This window comes from Dendrobates tinctorius, unplaced genomic scaffold (genome assembly GCF_039654945.1).
Source record: "Dendrobates tinctorius isolate UK_male_01 unplaced genomic scaffold, ASM3965494v1 ptg000245l, whole genome shotgun sequence".
NCBI classification, from domain to species: domain Eukaryota; kingdom Metazoa; phylum Chordata; class Amphibia; order Anura; family Dendrobatidae; genus Dendrobates; species Dendrobates tinctorius.
In genome coordinates this window covers 320,001-344,589 of record NW_027361912.1, presented here as the reverse complement: position 1 = coordinate 344,589, position 24,589 = coordinate 320,001, and the positions used below count along the sequence as shown (strand labels likewise).

The 24,589-nt window shown below is 43.9% G+C and overlaps 1 protein-coding gene across 1 annotated transcript in view; it reads left to right on the top strand.

The window, feature by feature from the left end:
- Positions 1-4,077: 4,077 nt before the first annotated feature.
- DMTN (dematin actin binding protein) overlaps positions 4,078-24,589 on the top strand; it is a 38,453-nt gene continuing 17,941 nt past the window's right edge. Inside the window, exons 1-5 of the mRNA XM_073557113.1 lie at positions 4,078-4,397; positions 18,017-18,079; positions 20,771-20,829; positions 24,055-24,129; positions 24,383-24,538. Coding sequence (XP_073413214.1) covers positions 20,812-20,829; positions 24,055-24,129; positions 24,383-24,538 — 249 coding nt within the window. The 5' untranslated portion in view covers positions 4,078-4,397; positions 18,017-18,079; positions 20,771-20,811. The remainder of the gene's footprint in view (positions 4,398-18,016; positions 18,080-20,770; positions 20,830-24,054; positions 24,130-24,382; positions 24,539-24,589) is intronic.

The following is a 24,589-nucleotide window of genomic DNA, read 5'->3' as shown; positions in this document are numbered from 1 at the left end:
ATTGGCATTTAGATGGGTAAACTAAAGAAAAATAAAATGAACTAAAATTTGGCACAGGAATTCAGTTTGGGGTAAGGGGTTCGTCTTTTAGAAATGTTTCACTGCATATTAAAAGCTTCCCTTATTTTTATGTTCCTCAGATTATTGGAAAACCCCTTTGAATCTTCTTAAAAGTGATCTGATTAATGATCTCAGCAGCCGCCCTCTCCCGCCCAGACCCATTTATTGCTCTACTTTCCATTAGACAAGCACTCAGTCACCCACAAATCCCAAAAGTCTGACATCCCAAAGCATAATTTTATTGGTGTGGAGGTAGACAGGAAGGAGACATTGTGTGAAGATCTAGGAATAGTGGGAAGGAGTAAAACATCACTTGCCCAAATATGACCTACACCGGCCCGGCCTCTGTAGTCTGTATGGAGTTTTTTCCTATTATTGGATTTTGGCTTGGACATTAAGCTCTCATGTCGACTTGACCGTAGTGATGCAGCTACAGAATCAAGAATGTGTTCCTATGTTATGAGTTCCCAAGCAACAAGATCATCACTAATATTTGTGTTAGGAAGATACCTGTCCATCAAGCTGAGCCGGGCAGGAAGCGGCTGACAGGAAGCCGCCCGCTTGACTTTTCTCCCGTTTCCCCTGCACAATTTTAAATTAGGATTTCTAGGAAATGTTGCAGCTTCAGAGTGATTGCAAGCTGTATTTTTAATGATCTACTTCCTTCAAGAATGCATCTATTATCAGGATCTAATGGCACAATTTTCTATTCCTGGTGATCAAGTGTCTTCCCAACTTTTATCTGTAGTATAGATGAAAACTTGCTTATCGATCGGGGACTGACCACTGGGACCCTCTCTGATCTGGACAACCATCTGCATGGAGTGGTGGCCAGACGCACACACCCGTCTCGGCACATTCTCAGGAACAGTGGAGATCCTTGAAGTTGGACCCCCATTAATCAGCCCCTTATTACCTATTGTTTGGGTAGTTGAGAACTTCTAAAGATGGGAATAAGCCCTTGAAACCACTGAAAGTGTGTGGCACCTACGTAACATGTCATTTTCTTGAAGGGCTTGCCCTGTTCTCTGATAGTCTTGGGTAAGTGTGGTCAAAAGAGACCAGTTACATTGACCTTAGTAAATAGCGACTGTTGATTTGATTCAGCAAAAGTAGATTAAAATATCCTAAATATTCTGCTTCCTTATCTTGCTTTGTTTGCCATTTGATAGCCATCCATCTAAAAAGCAACACTTTTCTATCATTTCCATATCGGGAAAAGAAAATCTCAATATGGGGACCTGATGAAGGAGTTGGATCAACGCTGAAGCGCATTGTTCACAATAAAGTTTTTTACTCACCATCGGCCATCATGATTCCACTGTCAGTGCTCATCACCCACCGCAACTCTTTCCTCTTTTTCAGCGAAGACTATGTTTACGTGGGAATTTGAGGCCCCCATGTTGGTATCAGTTGGGTCCCAGAAATCAGACTCTTACTGTAACCTCAGTGCCCGTTCCTATCTCCTCTGTTTCCGCTTCAGGCCGGGCCACACCTTTGTTGCAGGCAACACATGACAACGAGAGTCCTGTTTTATTCCTGGGACTTTTAGTGCCACTAAATCAGGATGCTATGGGATTAATTTTTGTCTGGTTTTGTCTCCTTCCTGAGAGCCCTAGACGGGGCTGTTGGCTATTTAAACCCCTCAACCTCTGACTTCGGTTGTCTAATAAAATGGTGGGTGCTATAATCCACTTTTGTGGTAGCTTACCTGGGGACAGCTTACCTGGTGGTGAAGCAGGGTCCCATGTGGCAGGGTCGCTTCTGGTGGAGGCAGGAGATGCTGCGGGCTTCAGGCTGGTAGAACTGGGTGTTCAGTGGTGGCAGCAGCTTGGCCATCGCTGCGGGCCCCCGGCTGGTATCACGAGGTGTTCAGTGGTGCAGGGGCTCCGCCAACATTTTGTGATAGCCTGGAGCCCTGCACTTCCATTCTTTCTAATGTGGTGGACTCCGGGAAATTGGCCGCTGGATGTGACACATGTGCAATTGAGATCCCAATTTTCGCATGTGCTGCCTTTGGCGGCTATTTTGCCGGAGTCCGCAAAATAGAAGCTTCCTGGAATACCGTTCCACCGCAGCTACAATTTGGATTATAAGACGTATCCCCATTTTCCCCTAAAATTTGTGGGGAAAAAGTGCGTCTTATAATCCGAAGAATACGATACTTATTTCATGCAATAAAATGCAATTTAATTAGGTAAAGATCATACAATGTGATTCTCTGGTTTTTATTCTGTCTCTCATAGGTGAAGTGTACCTACGAGAAAAATCACAGACCTCTCCATTCTTTGTAGGTGGGAAAACTTGCAAAATCGGGAGTGTATCAAATACTTATTTTCCCCTCTGTAAGTGGAGGAAAAATAGCAAATTTCTCTCATACGATGTAATGCAACGTGTTTTTAAATTTACATGTAGTATTGATTTCTTTAAACAACTGTAGTAACCGCAGGTACGCAGGAGGCAGTGACAAGATGGAGACGGAGTGAGCTTAAGTATAACTTTTATATAGGGGCTATTTGAGCAACTAGCAAGCTGACAACAGTTATCCTCGCAGGGATCCAAACAGTAATACACAGATACACGATATTAACTACCCTGTCGGTACCGGTAACTATAAGGCCGCAGTATGGCCGACTATAAGTTCAAGAACTATGACTGATCAACTGCGACATGTCACTTATCCTTCTCTGACATCCGGCAGAGTAGTTGTGGGTGTATATTCGGCGTCTCAGCCGCTGGGCTCAGCCGACGAGGAGTTGAACGTAAGCTGCTGGCATTCCTATGCCCAGGTGGAGCGAGGGCACAGCAGGCCCCTGAAGAGTTCCTCAGCGTTGGGCCTCCCGGTGGAGGCGGGTCGACTGTGGCCGGGCGCCTAGACATATAGGCCGCAGCTGCAAGCTGGAGCCGGGTAGCAGCGGCCGCGAGTGGCAGCGGGCAGGCCGCAGTCGCGGACTGGAGTCAGGCTGTGGCGGCCCAGGGTGGCAGCGAGGAGGCCGCGGATAGTGGCGGGCAGGCTGCAGCCGCGGGCTGGAGTCGGGCAGTGGCGGCCGCGGGCGGCAGCGGACAGGCCGCAGCCGCGGGCTGGAGTAGGGCAGTGGCATGGGCTGGAGTCGGGCAGTGGCGGTCGCGGACAGGCCGCAACCGTGGGTCTGAGTGTCGGTGTCCCTCTGCTGGACGGCTCGGCGCTGTCTCCTCCCTGATGCTGGTGAGTCCCCGTATAGTCTCCCTGGTCAACGCTCGCTCCTTCTGGCTCTCTGGCGCCACCTAGGCTTCCTGCTCCTTCTCTGCCGTCCTGTAGTCTGCCCCCTGCTGGCGTTCTCAGTTCCTTTTATATTGGCACCGCCCCAGGGCCGGACTGGCCATCTGGCAATTCTGGCAAATGCCGGAAGGGCCTGTCTGGTCGTGGGCCACCTTGTCTGCTACTTTGGTAACAGAATCGGTGTTCTCAAGACACCCGTATTGTTAAGAGTTGAGATAGAGGTATCATTAGAAATATTCATCTAGTAGTAAATCTTGCTTTCCTCCATCCATGGTAATATATCCCATCCGGTGATTGGGGATGGGGACCGCATGGGCCTGTGTGATTTCAAATGCCAGGGCTGGATTTCAGCCCCAGTCTTTACCTGCACTGCCCCCACTCCTTCTAGAATTATCTCCAGTCAGTCCTCTAATTATGTCCCCCGGAAACAGTTCCCCTAGGAAACCTGGTGACAGTCCCCTTGGTTCCGGTCCGGTTACACTGGGGGGAACTCTCCCCCCTACACAACAACGACCTTTATAGGGGAAAATCTCCCCAACTATGGCCCAAGTAAGCCATGAGTCCTAAGAAGCCTTGATGACCACTCGTTCTAGGCCACAATGGACCTTTTCTTACATCCTATAAAGATGACAGCCCTTAGGCCTTTCTAATACCAGTGACTGCCCCCGGGAGACGCAGCGTGTCCCATTAGTATATCTATCTTTCATCATTCTCATCGTTGAAGGTTGTTTCCTCTTCTCCACTCCTCCCTCTTGCTATCTCGCCTCTCTCCATCTAATTCTTTCCGCTGACCTCCGCCGCTTTCTCTTTCTCTCTTCCTTTCTCACACATCTGTTGCACTTTCTCGAACGCCGTCTCCATGAAAATTTTCGAATCCTGCCATTCTTTCCCCTTCATCTGAAGGGACACACCATTCTCCTCGTGAATCCCCCTCCCTGGACAGGACATTTCTGTGCAGAATGTTCACAGCTTCTGAGTACAGGGAGGGGCGCTGAGAGACTGCCTGGATATCTGCAAGCACAGACCAGACCCTACAAAGAGACTGCACCTGCAGGAGACATCCAACCACTTGACTAAGGTGCACCATGCTTGGGAGCACAGGGTGGGCTACAACCACAGAGGACTGCAGGTGGGAGGGGGGTCTATATTTTCTACAGGGGGTGCGCAGGGTTGCAGGAATTCTGGGAATAGGATGATACCATGCTAAATAATTGAGACTGCAAATATTAATAAAGGACGAGTAGAAATGATATTTATCATAGGGTATTAATACTAATACACAAGGCATGTAAGATATATATATATATATATGCGTATAAGCGCGTGATTGGAAAAAAATAGAGTAAATTAATATATGATGTCAGATCTGTGTCTTATAAGTGTGTTCAGGGGGGAAGCAAATGCGACAATGTAAAGTGTGAGCGATACATCGATGACCTCCCCATTGCCGCAAATGAGAGATTGATTTTTAAGCCTCTAGCCCTGTTTCTACTCTCTGTATCTGCACAGTTTTCTTTTACTGATGGATGGAAATTGTGACTTTATTCCATATTAATTATTCATCGCTGGATTCCTGTATATATTTTTGCCCCCCCCCCAATCCACTATTGTAGGGTTTGTAGCATAGAGGTCTGCCGCAAATGTCACAATGTATAGCAAAGGTGTGCAGATCCCAAATGATTAATCCTTGTGTGTTACGGAAGCTTTGTTTTAGCCTTTTAAGGTCACTTTTTTTTGCACAATAATCTATCTTATTACAAGTTACTGTTTATTGTAGTTAAGATATAATTTTTTTTTAATTATTTTTTTTAAATGTATTTGTCATCTAAGGATTCCACAGATGGGCTGAGATGATAGTTTTACAGGACACGTGACCTGCTTGGGTGGGGCGCCCCGTGGTGTGCGGAGATAAGGGGCAGAAATGTGTTTATGGCCACGTGTAACCCATCAGCGTGCATGGACACAGGCGTCATGGACTGCTGTAACCCTCTACTGACAAAATTCTGAAAAAGAATGTGTGACATAGGAATTTGTGTTTTACCTAACTTCAGTTTACTTCATAGGACTGTTATCGGGGCTGTATATCAGTGTACATAATGCAATGTTATGTCATATCTATAGAGAGAGCGAGCGATAAATATATATATATATTTATAATGTACTAGCTGAAGAGCCCGGCGCTGCCCGGGCATAGTAACTAACTGTGGTTAGTTATAGAAAATGATAATTATCCTCCATCCCATAGTCCCGTGCCCATATACCCATCATACATATCCACGATACCTGCCCTTTATATTTGTAGGCATTTAGCCAAGAAAAGGCATGACTGATAAATATTCGGTTTCTCGTCTCATAAAAAAAAAAGTTCACCTTGTTGTGGCTGGTGGGCTCTCAAGTATTTTGCACACTAAGTGCTTCAATTTATACAGCAGTAAAGCAGTGCAAATCTCAAATAATCAGTGTTTGCATTCATCTTGGCGCTTACAGAGTGCTGCTGTATGCTTTCGTTTGTGTATTATGCAGCCATAGCAGCTTGCACCTGTTCACACTTGCTTTTGTCTTATGCGGAAGTATTAAGATTTCCCACCACTTGAACTAAGGGCCCTGAAAAACATGCTCGTAGTATTATCCATACGCCACTAAACTTTACAGGGAGCACAATGTTGTTGTTTATTATTTATATGTAAAAAAAAATAATTAGTGTATTTTTTAGAAATTTAAAAATTGTTTTGTGTCGCTATTTTCTGACAACCCTACATTTATTTTATTTTTTTTTTATTGCCAATGGAGCAGTGTTTGTTTTTTGGTTGCTGAGCTGGCATTTATATTGGTCAAAAAAATGCAATTCTGGCATTTTAATTTTATTTTTATTTCATTGTACGGGTTAAGTAATTTTATATTTTCACAGATTGAACTTTTACGTACGTGGCAGCACCATTTTTTTTTTATTTTTTTTTCTTTATTTTTAAATTGGTAATAGGGGCGTGTTTTGAAATGAATACACATTTTTTTTAACTTTTTTTAGATTTTTAAAAGCTATTTTTTTTAATTTGATTGTTTAGTCCCCTTAGGGGACTTACACACGACCACCTGTTCGGTCTGACGATGTGTGTAATAGGACTCGCTGATCTACAGTCACATACAGCGGGTACCTCAAGCCCGGATAAACCCCTTTACTTTCCCCTATAAACACTCTCTTCTGGGTTATCCCACAGATTACTGCTGACGACTAGGTATCCTGTTTTTAATTTTTAGATTTTTTTTTCTTTTTTTACATAAGCTGGATCTGAATCTGGATATGTCAGAAATGTAAAGTGGTCGTCATGTCCCTTCCCCCATAGAACTAATGTTGTACATGAAGTGTGCAGAAAAAACATGCCGAGCATATAGATGTGAATAATGGAAGCAATGTGTCTCCATTTCCCGTCCTTTGGTCCATGGTTACTACCGTCATGTGTCACCTCTACACTGTCTATTTACTTTCCTTGTTCCCCCCCTTTACCCTGATATCTCCTCCTCATTGTCCCATACACTGTGAGAGGAAGTGCAGTGCGTCCTCCTGTATGGTCTGCGCTCTGGGAAGGGAAACAAGTGTATGGGATAGGGAAAGGGAGAGAAAACAGCACTGGGAAAAAGAGCAAGAGGTCAGACAGCAGCCCAGGTGGCGTTCTCACTTTCCCCATGTAACCTGTCATTTTCTCCCCTCTCAATGACAGCATATCCGCTGCTGAGAATCTACAGTTGATAAATCCAGGGCAAATGTTGTGTATTTTGCTGCAGAAAATGCTTCTAATTTAGAAATGCTGTTAACGAGGAGGTCTAAAAGGGAAACTTCACTTCTGACGCAAGCGGTACAGCTGTGTAGGTCTTAAAACAGCAATAAAATCGATACCGGTCTTGTGGTAATCCGATGTTGCAGCGCTGAGAAATCAAGCTTTGAAGCCACATGCAAATTAGCCTGGAAGTGCATTGGGGGCGTGTCAATGTGCACTGAGTCATCGGCACGCCCCCAATGCACTTCCAGGCTAACTTGCCTACGGCTTCAAAGCTTGATTTCTCAGCGCTGGAACATCGGATTACTACAAGACCGGTATCATTTTTATTGTTGCTTTAAGACCAATACAGCCGTTCCGCTGGCGTCAGTGAAATCCTCTTGAAAGATTGCTTTTAAGTGGGTCAAGTTGCTAAGTGCTTGTAAAAACAAACAACTTTTCAAGGCTTTTTGTTCTCAATAATGAGGGATTTTTAATATTTTAGTTTACTGCTCATTGCCTAGGTTACCGGCCACCTCTGCATATTGCTAGCGGCGCATCTCCCACTCACACCAGGCGATGTGCCGTCATGAACATTCACCAAATCTAAGCTAATTATAAAGGGCCACTAGTAAAAGAAGTGGACCGTATATGTAAAAAAATAAACACTGGGGCCCAATTCATCATTTGCATATTTTTAAGTCACTTTCATTCCTTGTTTTGAGGTATTCGTTAAAAGTGTTTGCGCCTAATTGTTCCAAATGGCACACGGGGGTTCATGAATTTTTAACCTTTAACCTTTTACCTTTTTTTTTTGCACCTTTTTAAAGCAGAAAAAAAGGTTGCATGTTCTGTTAAAATGTCGCACACGTCTCTAGCATTTGCTTAAAAATTTCTCCAGTGCAAAAAAAAAATCTCTCCGCAGGGGACCGGATTAGATTTGCACAAAAATGTTGAGACTTTTTAAAAAGTCGCAATTGTTGATTCAGACGTAAACATCAAGAAAACAAAAACCATGCATAAAAAAAACAAACAAACTAAAAAATATGTAAATAAAAGGAAAATTTGTCGCAAATAAGAAAAAAAGACAGGTGAAAAACACTAAAAAGTAGACAAAAACAGGTGCAAAAACAATAATGAATAGGCCCTGGAATTTTTTAGGGGCTTTAAAGAGAACCTATCACCTTGAAAATATTGTGTAAACCGACGTCAAGCAGGTTATAGGGAACAAGAGTAAATGGATATTGTGGGAAAATATTAATGGGGCTGTCTACTACTTGGACAGTCCTTTCTTAAGTGCTACATCACCCTTATAAAATAACAGCCAATAGCCCCCTCCGGTGGCAGTGCCGTTCCAGTGATGTTGGTGAGTGACTGATTGGCTGCAGGGCTCACTTGACATAATGTCACACAAGCTCTGAGAGAGCAGACACCAACAGCGCTCGAATGGTGCCTGCTGTTGTTATTTTATAAGGGGGAATATAGCAAATGAATAGTGGACACCCCTTTAAGAATAATGTACATTATATTAATTTAAATCTGGGTTTAGGAGTGCAGTAGGCAGTACTTTTTAGTGAGTGACAGCCTTTCCTGTATGAGCATGTCAATTTTTTTAGGACCGCCCACTGGACTCCTAACCCTACAATGAGTTGTCAATTGAATAATTTATCAGTAAAATACTTCATTTTTGTCCCAGAAAGTTGTATATGAATCTGATCAGCTCCTCGGCTCCTCTACCGTGTGCAGATCAGACAGTGTGTTCAGTGAGACAGGTTCCCTTTAAGTTCAACAGGAAGGATATTGTTCACTAATCACAAAGTGCTTCAAGGATCAGGATCTGGTGCCACTTGGTCTAGGAAAGAATGAGAAGTCACGCCGGCTGAGCAGTCTGCATAGTCCCTGTGGTTATGGGCTACGGTGGCTTAAGCACTACAGTATGGTAACGTGCTGCTTTACTAATTATCCTCTCCTAGGAGTGATGATTCTGTAGGGGAAAGCACTGCAATAAAACATCCAAAGGGGCATGGCTCCAGCTTTTTTTTTGCTGGATTTGATTTAAATCAGGGGTAGGCTGAGTTTACAAGTAGGTGTGATTTCACGAACCAGAATCATCTTCAAATTGCAGATGTGACAACGCTCATGTTCAGCAACGTGTGTTTGTCTACATCATGGATGGGCAAAGAAGGTATGGGTCAACAATCCAGACTTGGGGAGGAAGAAATTCACTGCTCACCTGGTTCCATTTCACTCAGAGCACACCAATAGATTGCCTGATATGTATGGAATGCCACCGCTGTGACTCCTGCTTCCCAATCCCAACTGCGACTCTCGCTGCCCAATCCCAACTGCAACTCCCACTGCCCAATCCCAACTGCGACTCTCGCTGCCCAATCCCAACTGCGACTCCCTCTGCCCAATCCCAACTGCGACTCTCGCTGCCCAATCCCAACTGCGACTCTCGCTGCCCAATCCCAACTGCGACTCTCGCTGCCCAATCCCAACTGCGACTCCCACTGCCAAATCTCAACTGCGACTCCTGTTGTGAGCTCATTTTCGGGTTTGCCTCTGGCTTCTGGTGAGGGTTATGGAGCTGGCTGTGCTGACAGAGGAGTAGTGAGTTCTCTATCTGGACTCCCTCTGTTGGTGAAGGGCGGTAATGAAGCTGATCTAAATGGCAGAGACCGGCCACCTGAGGAAGAGGATTGCGATTGGACATCCGGAGTTTCTGATTGGATTTAAGGCAGCCGACTCCATAGTTTCTTGCTGGTGATTTCTCCTAACTGTGGATTCTGGCTTCCAGTTTGGTTCCTGCCTTCTTAATAATTAAGTTTGCTCTGCTATTTTTCATATGGGTTTTTGGTCTGGTTTGCTTGGTTTTTGTGTTCAGCCAGCCCTGGCTGGGACTGGGCTGAATCCCCATTTTGTCTCTGATCAGTTGATCTCTTTTGCTCTGTCTTCAGAATATACCTGAGTGCTAATATAGGGAATTGAAGTCTAGCAACTTCAGGGCTTTTTTCTATCAGACGTGTTGGACATTTTTTGGCAGGGTTTTTTGCGTGATTGCAGACAGCAGCTTTTCTTTCCTGTCCTTTCTAGTTAGTGAGGGCCCCATCATTTGCTAGGCCTATCTATCTATCTGTGTTTGTGTTTTCAACTTGTTTCACCGACAATACATGTTGGGGGCTGTCTATTGCTTTGCGGTCTGCTCTGGGGCAGATTAGATTTTCCCTTCTCTTTCTTTAGGCTTATTTAGTTCTCCGGCTGTGACGAGGCGTCTAGGACCACCGTAGGCACGCTCTACAGCTACTGCTAGTTGTGTGGATAGGATCAGGGGTCTGCAATCCGCTAGTTACCAACCTCTCCAGTTTTCTGGGCTTAGCTTGCTTTTTGTTTTTACCTCCTCAGTGACTCATTCATAACAGAATCACCAGCCATACCGCAGATTCTAGGGTACTCAAAAGCAGGAGAGAATTGTAAAAAAAAAAAAAAAAAGTGTCAGAATTTTTTTTTTTCATATGTATATTTTCTCCTCTTTTTCTCTGGGGCCGTAGGAGGATTCTTTTTTTTTTTTTTCTTTTCTTTTTCTCCTTGATGGAGATTAAGCAATTGTCTGATCATGTGGAGCAGCTCGCTGCTGAAGTGCTGGGAATTTCCACCTATCTCACTCATTCACATGCTGCTGAACCAAAGATCCCTACTCCTGATGTGTTTTTTGGGGATCGGTCAAAATTTTTGAATTTTAAGAATAATTGTAAATTATTTCTTGCCTTGAAGCCTAACTCATCGGGGAGCTCTGCGTAGCAGGTTAAAATTGTCATCTCCTTGCTGCGCGGTGATCCCCAGGATTGGGCGTTTTCTTTAACACCTGAAGATCCTGTTTTGACTAATGTGGATGCATTTTTTCAAGCCTTGGGGTTGTTATATGATGAACCTAATGCTATTGATCAAGCTGAGAGAGCCCTATTGGCATTGAACCAGGGTCAGGATCCTGCAGAGTTATACTGTCAGAAATTCCGAAAGTGGGCGGTCCTTACTACATGGAATGATAGTGCATTGGCAGCTCTCTTTCGGAAGGGTTTGTCTGAAACTTTAAAAGATACTATGGTGGGATTTCCTGTTCCCTCTGGTCTTGACGGTTCTATGTCATTAGTCATTCAAGTTGATCGGTGTTTACGTGAACGCAAGACTACACGGGAGGCGCTGCCATCTTTTAAACAAATGTCTGAACCTATGCAGTGTGATAGAGTTTTGTCTAGGGCGCAACGTCAGGAGTTTAGAAGGCGTAATAAGCTGTGTTTTTTCTGTGGAGATGCCTCTCATGTTATTTCTGTCTGCCCTAAACGAGAGAAACGTTTTGCACACACATTTGCTGTGGGTGGTGTACAACCTAAGTTTCTTTTGGCAATTACTCTGATCTGCTCCTTATCCACATTTTCCGCGAAGGCTTTTGTGGATTCAGGAGCGGCCTTGAATCTGATGGACATGGGTTTTGCTAAACATTGTGGTTTTCCTATGACACCTCCGCGGACACCTATTCCTTTGAGGGGTATTGATGCTACTCCTTTGGCGAAGAATAAACCTCAGTTTTGGACCCAGGTGATAATGCGGGTCACCCCAGACCACCAAGAAAATTGCAGATTTTTGGGGTTGCATAATTTACATGATACCATTGTTCTGGGTTTTCCTTGGTTGCAAATCCATAATCCGGTTTTGGATTGGAAATCTGTGTCTGTGGTGAGTTGTGGTTGTCGGTGTGCTCCTGGCGACACTCCTGTTTTCTCCACCTCTCCCCAGTCTCATGATGTTCCTGACTATTTGGCTGATTTTTATGATGTACTGTATTTAGTGAGAGTAAGTCTGCGTCTTTGCCTCCTCATAGGAGTTATGACTGTGCAATTGAGTTGAGACCTGGGTGTAAATTTCCCAAGGGTCGACTTTTCAATTTATCTGCACCCGAACACGAGGCTATGCGATCTTATATTAAGGAGTCGTTGGAGAAGGGTCATATTAGACCATCCTCTTCGCCCTTATGTGCTGGGGGGTTTTTTGTGGCCAAGAAAGATGGTTCATTAAGACCGTGTATTGATTATCGTTCCCTTAACAAGATGACGGTTAAATATCAGTATCCGTTACCCCTGATTTCTGATTTATTCTCCAGAGTTAAAGGTGCTTGCTGGTTTACTAAGCTTGACCTCAGGGGGGCGTATAATCTTATTCGCCTCAAGCATGGGGATGAATGGAAGACGGCGTTTAATACTCCAGAGGGACATTTTGAGTGCCTGGTGATGCCTTTTGGGCTCACTAATGCCCCTTCTGTCTTCCAATCCTTCATGACTGATATTTTCCGGGACTTTGTGGATAAGTTTTTAAACATCTATCTGGATGATATTTTGATCTTTTCCAGGGATTGGGATTCTCATGTGGAACATGTTCGGACTGTGTTCCGGATTTTGAGGGAGAATTCCTTGTATGTCAAGGGATCGAAGTGCCTTTTTGGTGTACAGAGGATTTCATTTTTGGGATTTATTTTGTCTCCGTCAACTATTGAAATGGACCCGGCCAATGTACAGGCCATTTATGATTGGGTTCAACCCACTTCTTTGAAGGCTCTCCAGAAGTTTTTGGGTTTTGCTAATTTTTATAATAAATTTATAGCTAATTTTTCTGGTATTGCTAAACCACTGACTGATTTAACTAAGAAGGGTGCTGATGTGCTGAATTGGTCTTCAGAGGCTGTTTCGGCCTTTCAGGAGCTGAGGCGGAGGTTTACTTCTGCTCCAGTTTTGCGGCAACCTGATGTCTCACTTCCTTTTCAGGTGGAGGTAGACGCTTCAGAGATTGGTGCAGGAGCTGTTTTGTCCCAAAAAGATCCGGTGACGTCTAAAATGAATCCCTGTGCCTTCTTTTCCCGAAAGTTCTCCCCATCTGAACGCAACTATGATGTGGGGAATCGGGAATTGCTGGCCATGAAATGGGCATTTGAGGAGTGGAGACATTGGTTGGAGGGAGCTAGACATCAAGTTGTGGTCCTCACTGACCACAAGAATTTGATTTACCTTGAGTCGGCCAAACGCTTGAATCCTAGACAGGCTAGGTGGGCCTTGTTTTTTACGCGTTTTGATTTTGTGGTCTCCTTTCTTCCAGGCACTAAGAATGTTAAGGCAGACACCCTTTCTAGGAGTTTCTTTGCTGATTCTCCTATTGTGACCAAGCCTACTACCATCCTAGGTGAGGGGGTAGTTCTTTCTGCCATCTCGCCCGATTTGAGACGTGCTCTGGAAGAATTCCAGGAGGACAAACCTGAGCGTTGTCCTATGGGAAAATTGTATGTTCCTGACCAGTGGAGGAAGAGAGTGATGTCTGAAGTTCATTGCTCCGCATTGGCTGGTCATCCAGGTATTTTTGGTACCAGAGATTTGGTGAGTCGGTCTTTTTGGTGGCCCGCCTTATCTCGTGATGTCAGGAATTTTGTGCAGTCCTGTGGGACTTGTTCCCGGTCTAAACCCTGTTCTCGCTCTAGTGGGTTGTTGATACCCTTTCCGGTGCCTAAGAGGCCATGGACCCATATTTCAATGGATTTTATTTCTGATCTTCCTGTCTCTCAGAGAATGACTGTTATCTGGGTGATTTGTGATAGATTCTCTAAGATGGTCCATCTTGTACCACTCCCAAAGTTGCCATCTTCCTCAGAGTTGGTACCCTTGTTTTTACAACAGGTGGTTCGGTTGCATGGGATTCCTGAGAACATTGTATCGGACAGAGGAGTTCAGTTTGTTTCCAGATTCTGGAAATACTTTTGTTCCAAGCTGGGAATTCAGTTGTCCTTCTCCTCTGCGTTTCACCCTCAGACTAATGGGCAGACGGAGAGAACAAACCAGACTTTGGAGTCCTATTTGAGATGTTTTATATCTGCTGATCAGGATGATTGGGTTTCATTTTTGCCCTTGGCCGAATGATAGTTCTGCCACCTTGATGTCGCCCTTTTTCTGTAACTTTGGGTTTCATCCTCGATTTTCTTCAGGGCAAGTGGAATCTTCAGCCTGCCCAGGTGTTGACACTGTGGTAGAGAGAATGCAGCAGATTTGGGACCAAGTAGTGGATAAGTTGTCTCTCTCCCAGGAAAAGGCCCAGTGGTTTTCTAACCGGCATAGGACCATTGGTCCCCGGTTTAAAGTGGGTGATATGGTTTGGTTGTCATCAAAGAATATCTCTATGAAGGTGGCTTCTCCAAAGTTCAAGCCAAGATTTATTGGACCTTACAAGATTTTGGAGATTCTTAATCCGGTTTCTTTTTGATTGGCTCTTCCTGTTACGTTTAAGATCCATAACGTGTTTCATAAGTCGCTGTTGAAGAGATATGTTGAGCCAGTAGTTCCTATGGCGGCACCTCCTGACCCTGTATTGGTTGAAGGTAATGTGGAATATGACGTAGAGAACATACTGGATTCTCGTCTGGCTAGACGGAGACTCCAGTATTTGGTCAAGTTGAAGGGTTTTGGCCAGGAGGACAATTCTTGGGTCTCTGCCTCTGATATTCATGCCGATAGATTGGTTCATGCTTTTCATCGGGCCCATCCTGATCGGCCCGGTCGCGTGGATGAGGGTTCGGTGACCCCTCCTCAAGAGGGGGTACTGTTGTGAGCTCATATTCGGGTTTGCCTCTGACTTCTGGTGAGGGTTATGGAGCTGGCTGTGCTGACAGAGGAGTAGTGAGTTCTCTATCTGGACTCCCTCTGTTGGTGAAGGATGGTAATGAAGCTGATCTAAATGGCAGAGACCGGCCACCTGAGGAAGAGGATTGCGATTGGACATCAGGAGTTTCTGATTGGATTTAAGGCAGCCGACTCCCTAGTTTCTTGCTGGTGATTTCTCCTGACTGTGGATTCTGGTTTCCAGTTTGGTTCCTGCCTTCTTAAAGCTAAGTTTTCTCTGCTATTTTTCATATGAGTTTTTGGTCTGGTTTGCTTGGTTTTTGTGTTCAGCCAGCCCTGGCTGGGACTGGGCTGAATCCCCATTTTGTCTCTGATCAGTTGATCTCTTTTGTTCTGTCTTCAGAATATACCGTGGGGAAAAAAAGTATTTAGTCAGTCAGCAATAGTGCAAGTTCCACCACTTAAAAAGATGAGAGGAGTCTGTAATTTACATCATAGGTAGACCTCAACTATGGGAGACAAACTGAGAAAAAAAAATCCAGAAAATCACATTGTCTGTTTTTTTTCATTTTATTTGCATATTATGGTGGAAAATAAGTATTTGGTCAGAAACAAGCAATCAAGATTTCTGGCTCTCACAGACCTGTAACTTCTTCTTTAAGAGTCTCCTCTTTCCTCCACTCATTACCTGTAGTAATGGCACCTGTTTAAACTTGTTATCAGTATAAAAAGACACCTGTGCACACCCTCAAGCAGTCTGACTCCAAACTCCACTATGGTGAAGACCAAAGAGCTGTCAAAGGACACCAGAAACAAAATTGTAGCCCTGCACCAGGCTGGGAAGACTGAATCTGCAATAGCCAACCAGCTTGGAGTGAAGAAATCAACTGTGGGAGCAATAATTAGAAAATGGAAGACATACAAGACCACTGATAATCTCCCTCGATCTGGTGCTCCACGCAAAATCCCACCCCGTGGGGTCAGAATGATCACAAGAACGGTGAGCAAAAATCCCAGAACCACGCGGGGGGACCTAGTGAATGAACTGCAGAGAGCTGGGACCAATGTAACAAGGCCTACCATAAGTAACACACTACGCCACCATGGACTCAGATCCTGCAGTGCCAGACGTGTCCCACTGCTTAAGCCTGTACATGTCCGGGCCCGTCTGAAGTTTGCTAGAGAGCATTTGGATGATCCAGAGGAGTTTTGGGAGAATGTCCTATGGTCTGATGAAACCAAACTGGAACTGTTTGGTAGAAACACAACTTGTCGTGTTTGGAGGAAAAAGAATACTGAGTTGCATCCATCAAACGCCATACCTACTGTAAAGCATGGTGGTGGAAACATCATGCTTTGGGGCTGTTTCTCTGCAAAGGGGCCAGGACGACTGATCCGGGTACATGAAAGAATGAATGGGGCCATGTATCGTGAGATTTTGAGTGCAAACCTCCTTCCATCAGCAAGGGCATTGAAGATGAAACGTGGCTGGGTCTTTCAACATGACAATGATCCAAAGCACACCACCAGGGCAACGAAGGAGTGGCTTCGTAAGAAGCATTTCAAGGTCCTGGAGTGGCCTAGCAAGTCTCCAGATCTCAACCCTATAGAAAACCTTTGGAGGGAGTTGAAAGTCCGTGTTGCCAAGCGAAAAGCCAAAAACATCACTGCTCTAGAGGAGATCTGCATGGAGGAATGGGCCAACATACCAACAACAGTGTGTGGCAACCTTGTGAAGACTTACAGAAAACGTTTAACCTCTGTCATTGCCAACAAAGGATAAATCACAAAGTATTGAGATGAAATTTTGTTTCTGACCAAATACTTATTTTCCACCATAATATGCAAATAAAATGAAAAAAAAACAGACAATGTGATTTTCTGGATTTTTTTTTCTCAGTTTGTCTCCCATAGTTGAGGTCTACCTATGATGTAAATTACAGATGCCTCTCATCTTTTTAAGTGGTGGAACTTGCACTATTGCTGACTGACTAAATACTTTTTTTCCCCACTGTACCTGAGTGCTGATATAGGGAATTGAAGTCTAGCGACTTCAGGGCTTTTTTCTATCAGACGTGTTGGACATTTTTTGGCAGGGTTTTTTGCGTGATTGCAGACAGCAGCTTTTCTTTCCTGTCCTTTCTAGTTAGTGAGGGCCCCATCATTTGCTCAGCCTATCTTTCTATCTGTGTTTGTGTTTTCATCTTGTTTCACTGACAATACATGTTGGGGGCTGTCTATTGCTTTGGGGTCTGCTCTGGGGCAGTTTAGATTTTCCCTTTTCTTTCTTTAGGCTTATTTAGTTATCCGGCCATGACGAGGCATCTAGGACCACCGTAGGCACGCTCCAATGCTACTGCTAGTTGTGTGGATAGGATCAGGGGTCTGCAATCCGCTAGTTACCAAACTCTCCAGTTTTCTGGGCTTAGCTTGCTTTTTGTTTTTTCCTCCTCGGTGACTCATTCATAGCAGACTCCCGCTGCCCAATCTCAACTGCGACTCCGGCTGCCCAATCCCAACTGTGACTCCCGCTGCCCAGTCCCACGGTCCAAATTCCCAACATCAAGTTTCGAAACATCAAAATAATGGAAAAGTTTGTAGGAATCAAAATCGGAGGCGTTGTAGAGACATTGTGGTTATGTGGAACCTCAGTGGCATAAAATCCACAGATCCAGTTGTGACTAACAAAACAATGTATTGAGCAACGCGTTTCTACCTCAGGCTTGAGGTCTTCGTCAGGGTCCATAAAAACATACTATTGAGAACATCATCACATATCTTTTCTCTTCTGTGTTTTTACATATAAGTAATTAACATCATGAGATTACATTGGAAAATCCACCATGTCTAACACGACATCATCAAAAAAGCATTCAATACACTACAAGGTGCTGGAAACGCGTGGGTAACACTATCCGCAAAACAGATGAAAATGTTGCTTTCCACATGGACCTTTATCCTTGGTGGAAAATTACTAATATGCACAAGCACATTGACTTACATTGGTCAGTTTGCTGTCTGTGTATGGACTGATGTGCCCACTGACCAAAAATACTTTCTTCTGATCCTAGCCATAGAGTAGATCACCAGTGAAGTCTAAGGGTGCCACAATATGGCTGTATAATACTGGAAGGTTTGTGCACCATAGTATAGTCCATAGTATGGTTACGCAAATACCCCAATTACCATTCAATTGGAGATGTAGCTCTAATTTAGGTCAAATTTCAGAATAATTTGTTACCTACCTTCTATATTTGTTGAATGTGTTTTTCTTTTTTCTTTCTCGCGACCAGAGCCAAAGTTGAACTTAGGAGGACACGTGATGCAGAGCGACACACTATCTGGTAGGACCTACTGTAAGTGTCAAACTCATATTTTGGTCAGAGTTTTGTATTTTGGGGGGCCAAAACCAAAACTAAAAAAAGTTGAAAAGATCTGAACCTTTTCCATGGGTTGGATCATGTTTTGGAGTGCGGAACGAGTTACCCGTGAATGTATTAGTGAGCTCACCTGACAGCATATAACCCTTATCTTTCCCCCTCAAACATCTCAACTGGTTTATGACCAAAGCCAATTTCAACTTTCAAGTGGTCATAAATGAGCTTCGAATATAGTCCCGAAGAAGAGAGATAAGTTACACACACTGCTGTCAGATGACATTATTGCTTTTTATCAAAAATATATGTAAGGAAAAATGAAAACCCCCAATAATGTCTATATTCTTCAACCACCACAAGAAGATATACTTTGAAAAGTCATCCAGGGGAGAATGCAGATGACTATTCCAAGGCAGGTCCCCAGCGGACTCTCCCTGCCTTCTCCCCATGACTAATAGGTCTCTCCTATGTGTTTGTGTATAGAAAAAACTGTTAGCCTAGAGGTGTAGATCATGGAGAAACCACCTGGGACCTGCCTTGGACTAGTCAGCTGTGATGCGTAACCCCATTGCAATGTTTCAAAGTAAAATGTACAAGACTGCAGTCAGTGTATGATTTATTGTGCCCATAGTTCGGGCAACATGAATTGCCTGACAAGTTCCTTTAAGTGATGAGGATGGGTCCGCACCACTAGCCTGAAATGTTAATAGGTTCACATCACCAGCTTGAGATGTTCAGAATGGGTCCCCACCAACTGAAATAATGAGGATGGGTCATAGAATCATAGAATGTTAGAGTTGGAAGGGACCTACAGGGTCATCATGTCCAATCCCCTACTCAATGCAGGATTTACTAAACCATCTCAGATGTCTGACCAGCCTCTGTTTGAAGACTTCCATTGATGGAGTACTCACCAACTCTCGTGACAGCCTGTTCCACTCATTAATCAACCTCACTGTCAATAAGTTTTCTAATATTCACACCACAAGCTTGAAATGATGAGGACGACTCCACACCATCAGCCTGAAATGATGAGGATGGGACCACATCACCAGCCTGAAATGATGAGGATGGGACCACACCACCAGCTTGAAATGATGAGGATGGGTCCACATCACCAGTCTGAAATGATGAGGATGGGTCCACACCACCAGCCTGTAATAATAAGGATGGGTCCACATCACCATCTGAAATGATGACGATGGGTCCACACCACCAGCCTGAAATGATGACAATGGATCCTCATCACCAGCCTGAAATGATGAGGATGAGTCCATATCAACAGCCTGAAATGATGAGGATAGGTCCTCATCACCAGCTTGAAATGATGAGGATGGGTCCATATCAACAGCCTGAAATGGTGAGGATAGGTCTTCATCACCAGCTTGAAATGATGAGGATGGGTCCTCATCACCAGCATGAAATGATGAGGATGGGTCCTCATCCCCAGCTTGAAATGATGAGGATGGGTCCTCATCACCAGCTTGAAATGATGAGGATGGGTCCATATCAACAGCCTGAAATGATGAGGATAGGTCCTCATCACCAGCTTGAAATGATGAGGATGAATCCTCATCACCAGCCTGAAATGATGAGGATGGGTCCTCATCACCAGCTTGAAATGATGAGGATGGGTCCTCATCACCAGCCTGAAATGATGAGGATGGGACCACATCACCGGCCTGAAATGAGGATGGGACCACGTCACCAGCCTGAAATGATGAGGATGGGACCACATCACCGGCCTGAAATGATGAGGATGGCACCACATTGCCAGCCTGAAATGATGAGGATGGGTCCTCATCACTAGCCTGAAATGATGAGGATGGGGCCACACCACCAGCCTGAAATGTTGAGGAAGGGTTTACACCAGAGTGGGGAATCTTTTTCTGCCATGGGCCATTTTTATATTTATACCATCCTTCGGGAGCCGTACAAAATCAACTTGAAATTTATCCTGCTACGTTTTGTCAAACAATAAACTCACCCCTAATGTGATGGCTGGAGCTGCTTCCCTCTTGTATGTTCTCACTGTGTTTGCGTGGGTTTCTGCCCACACTTAGAAACATATATAATTTAGATTGTAATCCCCACTGAGGACCACGATGACCATGTCTTTAAAATGCTGTGGATAGTTGAGTAATGCTACTTGTGCCACAAAAAGGGAACTGCGATTCCTCAGGGGGACCAACACTACTGTAACCAAAACTACTAGGAAATGTAATTTTTTTTATCGCAGTCTTATCATTCAGTGTCATAAAATAACAGTGGATGCCATGACCAATTATCATGGTATCAGAGATTGCGTTGCTATCTCCTGGTAGGCTTATTGCTGGATACAGATATATGTATAAAACGTGGGGTCTACCGCCATTTGTAATGCCTTTGTTAAATGTGACCCAATTCTTGACCGTCAATCCTGAAGATCATTACTCCAGAAATCATTGTTCTAATAACCAAGGATTAATCCAGATTATCACTATTAAATCCAGGGTAACCTCCGAATAATTACTCACGCAATGTTGATACCCTCTGTTGTACCAAATAAATGTGCACCAGCTCCATGACTTCTGTATCCAGCACCCAGCGACGAGAAGTAAATGAACTATATGAAACCGTTCACACAATGAACGAGTCCAATGAATGAATCCTGTTCTTTCTCACCTCTAGATCTCCGGTATACACACACAACACTGAAACTCAACAGCTGAATGGAAAAGTTTCATAAGGTAACATCAATGAGTCCGTACTATACTGACATGGCAGAAGACAGGTCTACAAAATGTTCTCTCTGTTTTTGCTTTCCTGAGATATCAGTGTTTTAATTTAGATGAAAATAATGTATTAAGTGCTCTGGGTGTGACAAAGCACTTCCCAGCTTCAGCCTTCCTTGGTTGTTTCCCCGCCCAGCACCAGCCCCTTTACCGTAATTGATAGCTTACTCTGTGATTTCCTTGCCTGGCTCCTGACATCACCCAGTGTGGTATCAATCAAGCTAAAGAGGCTGGTGCTGGGCAGGGAAGCAAGATGGGGAGGCTTGGATGTGCTCTGTCACACCCATAGCAGTATGCCTCCTTTGCTTATTAATTAAAATGCTAATTTCTGGGGAATTTTGTACTATATAATGCAAAACTTTAGTGTTGCAGACAGTATATAGTAAAAATAAAAATCTCCTATAAAGCCCAACCACCCGACTGTGAGGAGCTATTATACTGTATGGAGCTGTATGTGGGACCAATACTGTATGGAGCACTAAGTGTGGTCATTATACTGTATGGAGCACTAGGTGGGGTCATTATACTGTATGGAGCACTATGTGGGGCCCATTATACTGTATGGAGCATTATGTGGGACCAATAATACTGTATGGAGCACTAGGTGAGGTCCATTATACTGTATGGAGCACTAGGTGGGGTCATTATACTGTATGGAGCACTAGGTGGGGTCCATTATACTGTATGGAGCACTAGGTGGGGTCATTATACTGTATGGAGAACTAGGTGGGGTCCATTATACCGTATGGAGCACTAGGTGGGGTCCAATATACTGTATGGAGCATTATGTGAGGCCATAATACTGCATGGAGGACCGTATAAAAATATTATACTGTATGGAGGACTGTATGGAAATATTTCACTGTATGGAGCACTATGTGGGGACATTGTACTGTATGGAGCACCATGTGGGGACATTGTACTGTATGGAGGACTGTCTGGAGCTATTATACTGTATGGAGCACCATGCGAGGCCATTATACTGTATGGAGAACTATGTGAGGCCATTATTCTGTATGGAGGACTATGTGGGGACATTGTACTGTATGGAGGACTGTCTGGAGCTATTATACTGTATGGAGAAACATGTGGGGTCTATTTTACTGTATGGAAGGTAACCTAGGTCCCATTCAATTGTATGGAGGACTTCGTAGGGTCCATTATAATGTGTGATAGGCTATCTAGGGATTACTGTTGGGGAATCATACTGTGATGGGTCACCATACTTTGCCGGGGGGATTGAGGGAGTAATTCACTATGGGGGTATCATATTGTGCTTGGGGGCATCTTTTGTTTGCATCTTACTTTATTACCTGTATTATTCAAGCTTTTATCCCTTGTTATTACATATTTAAATTAGGCCATTGGGCCATGTGTTTTTTACTGCTGTTACATAACATATTACATAACATATTACATTATTCCAATATTTTATTTTAAGATCTATTCATTAAAATGTACTTTGTTTGGGGGACAGACCCTTTAAGTTTTTTTCCATATTAAAATGTTCACTGTCCTATTTGATGATAAGGAAAAACTTCCTCAATTGTAGACATTTTTTTAAATAAATATCAAGATTGGCCTGCGACTTTATTCAAATTTTTAATTTTGACCCTTTGCGTGTTTTGAGTTTGACGTGCCTCCTTTAGAGCATTACCGGGCTTTCTGGACACATCCTTGGTGGTCTAGTGCGGTTATGCGTCCTTATGTACATCCCCAAAACTTTAGCGCATTACCCGGATTTCTGGATACATCCCTAGTGATTTAGATTGGTCGCGGGTCAATCCCAAAGCTCTAGAGCATTATTGGGATCTCTGGGTACATCCCTGGTGGGCTAGCATATCGAAAGGATTGCAAAAACTCTCCACGAATACGAAATGAAGTGCAATTACAACATTTCAGAACACACGTCAGGTATATACCAATGTAATGGGTCCATTATTGATGAGCTGAGGTAGTGAAAAGGTTTAGAGATCCCACATCCTTGGTGGTCTAGGGTGAATGGTTTATGTAGGATGGTGGACAAGTCAATCGTGAGCACTGCATAGTGCACGGCTTTGACAAGAAGCATCAGTACAAGGCAGATGACTGAGGAGATCCTTTAGCTGTCCCTTGGGTGCTAGGAATTTTTAGATACAAGACACCCCTCTAAATGAGGCCCTAGATATGCTTACCACTAGACTCACTGGGGCTATATAAGTAGTCCTTATTGATGGAAGCATGGAAGCAGAGTGCACATCCCGCAGTCTCATAGTACATGTTACATATTATTATTCCTGGAAATGGCATGTCCGGAGACGCACAGCCGGCCGGTTATCGTGGGGGATAATCACATCAGGGATGTACGCAGCTCATATAGCGATTGAGTTTGGACTGTAATAGTTTACATAAAAGCAAAGCTCCACTTTTGAGTTACTTTGGCCCAAAAATCAAGATATTCTAGACAGGATTGCCCCAGGAAAATTGGAACTGTTGGCAAGTATGATAAATGGCACCATTATGGAGACATCGTGTGACTGGCAACTTAAAGGGAACCCGTCACGTTGTACATGCAGTCTGATCTGATGACAGCCCGGCGAAGAGAAAAAGAAGCTGAGCAGAAAAATAGATTGATTTGTGTGAAGAGAGTCAGTACAACTTGTATTTTAATCATTGAAATCCCTGGCGATTGTATGTAAGAGTCCAGTGGGCGGTCCAACTAGTGATTGACAGCTATCTCTGCCTGCACAGTCATGAAGGAAGGCTGTCAATTATTAGTAGGCCCGCCCACTGGACTCCTGTGCAAACAATCAGCAGGCTGTCAGTCTCGAGAGATTTCCCAACTCTAACAGTCTGTCAGGTCTCCCCTTTTTCAGGGAACCTCCTGGACATTCCGGAACACTTGGCAAATTTTGGTAAATTTTTGAAAAGTGAAGGTTCCATCTCTGGGAGAATTACTGTGGCTCGATTCCTGTTTGCATTATTGGACTTCTGAATCTTGGCTCTTTCACTGTTTATCCCCTTACTATGTCTCTCTATGCCATAAGTGTCTCTGTACCCCATTACATTTTAATGTGACCCTTGAGAGCATTTCAATCTAACAGTGTGGCCCTTGGACCAGATAAATTTTGACACCTCTTCTGGTGATAGGAGCCTGATTTTGGAAGTTTCATCCATGTATGAGAATTATTCTGTTAACAGGTCCCTCTTACGACTCCTGGAAGTGTCACCTCATCTCGAGGGTCCAATATACCAGGCTCCCCCTCTACTATCACTGTAAGTAACGCCCCCGTACACTTCTCCTATTAAGTGCATGTTTCTAGATTTGTAAATGTTCATTTATTTTATTTCATAACAGGTTTTAGACATAAAGGTAACAGGATTGTATTCACACAAGGCAGAATCATAATGCAAAAATGACATTAATGATGTTGAATGAGATCATACTTATTGATTATATGGGGCGGATTCACTTTAATGGCTACTTTGCCTTTCAATGTTATTCTCATATTCATATATCTCTTTTCAGGCTCGGATGGACAGTCGCGTCCTGGGTTACAAGGACCTTGCTGCTCTCCCGCGTGATAAAGCTATACTGGATATAGAGCGTCCAGATCTAATGATTTATGAACCACATTTCACATACACCCTTCTGGAGAATACAGAGACTCTGCGGAGCCGAGAGGTAATGGATATGGACATATATATACAGTATACATACAGTATATAAAAACTA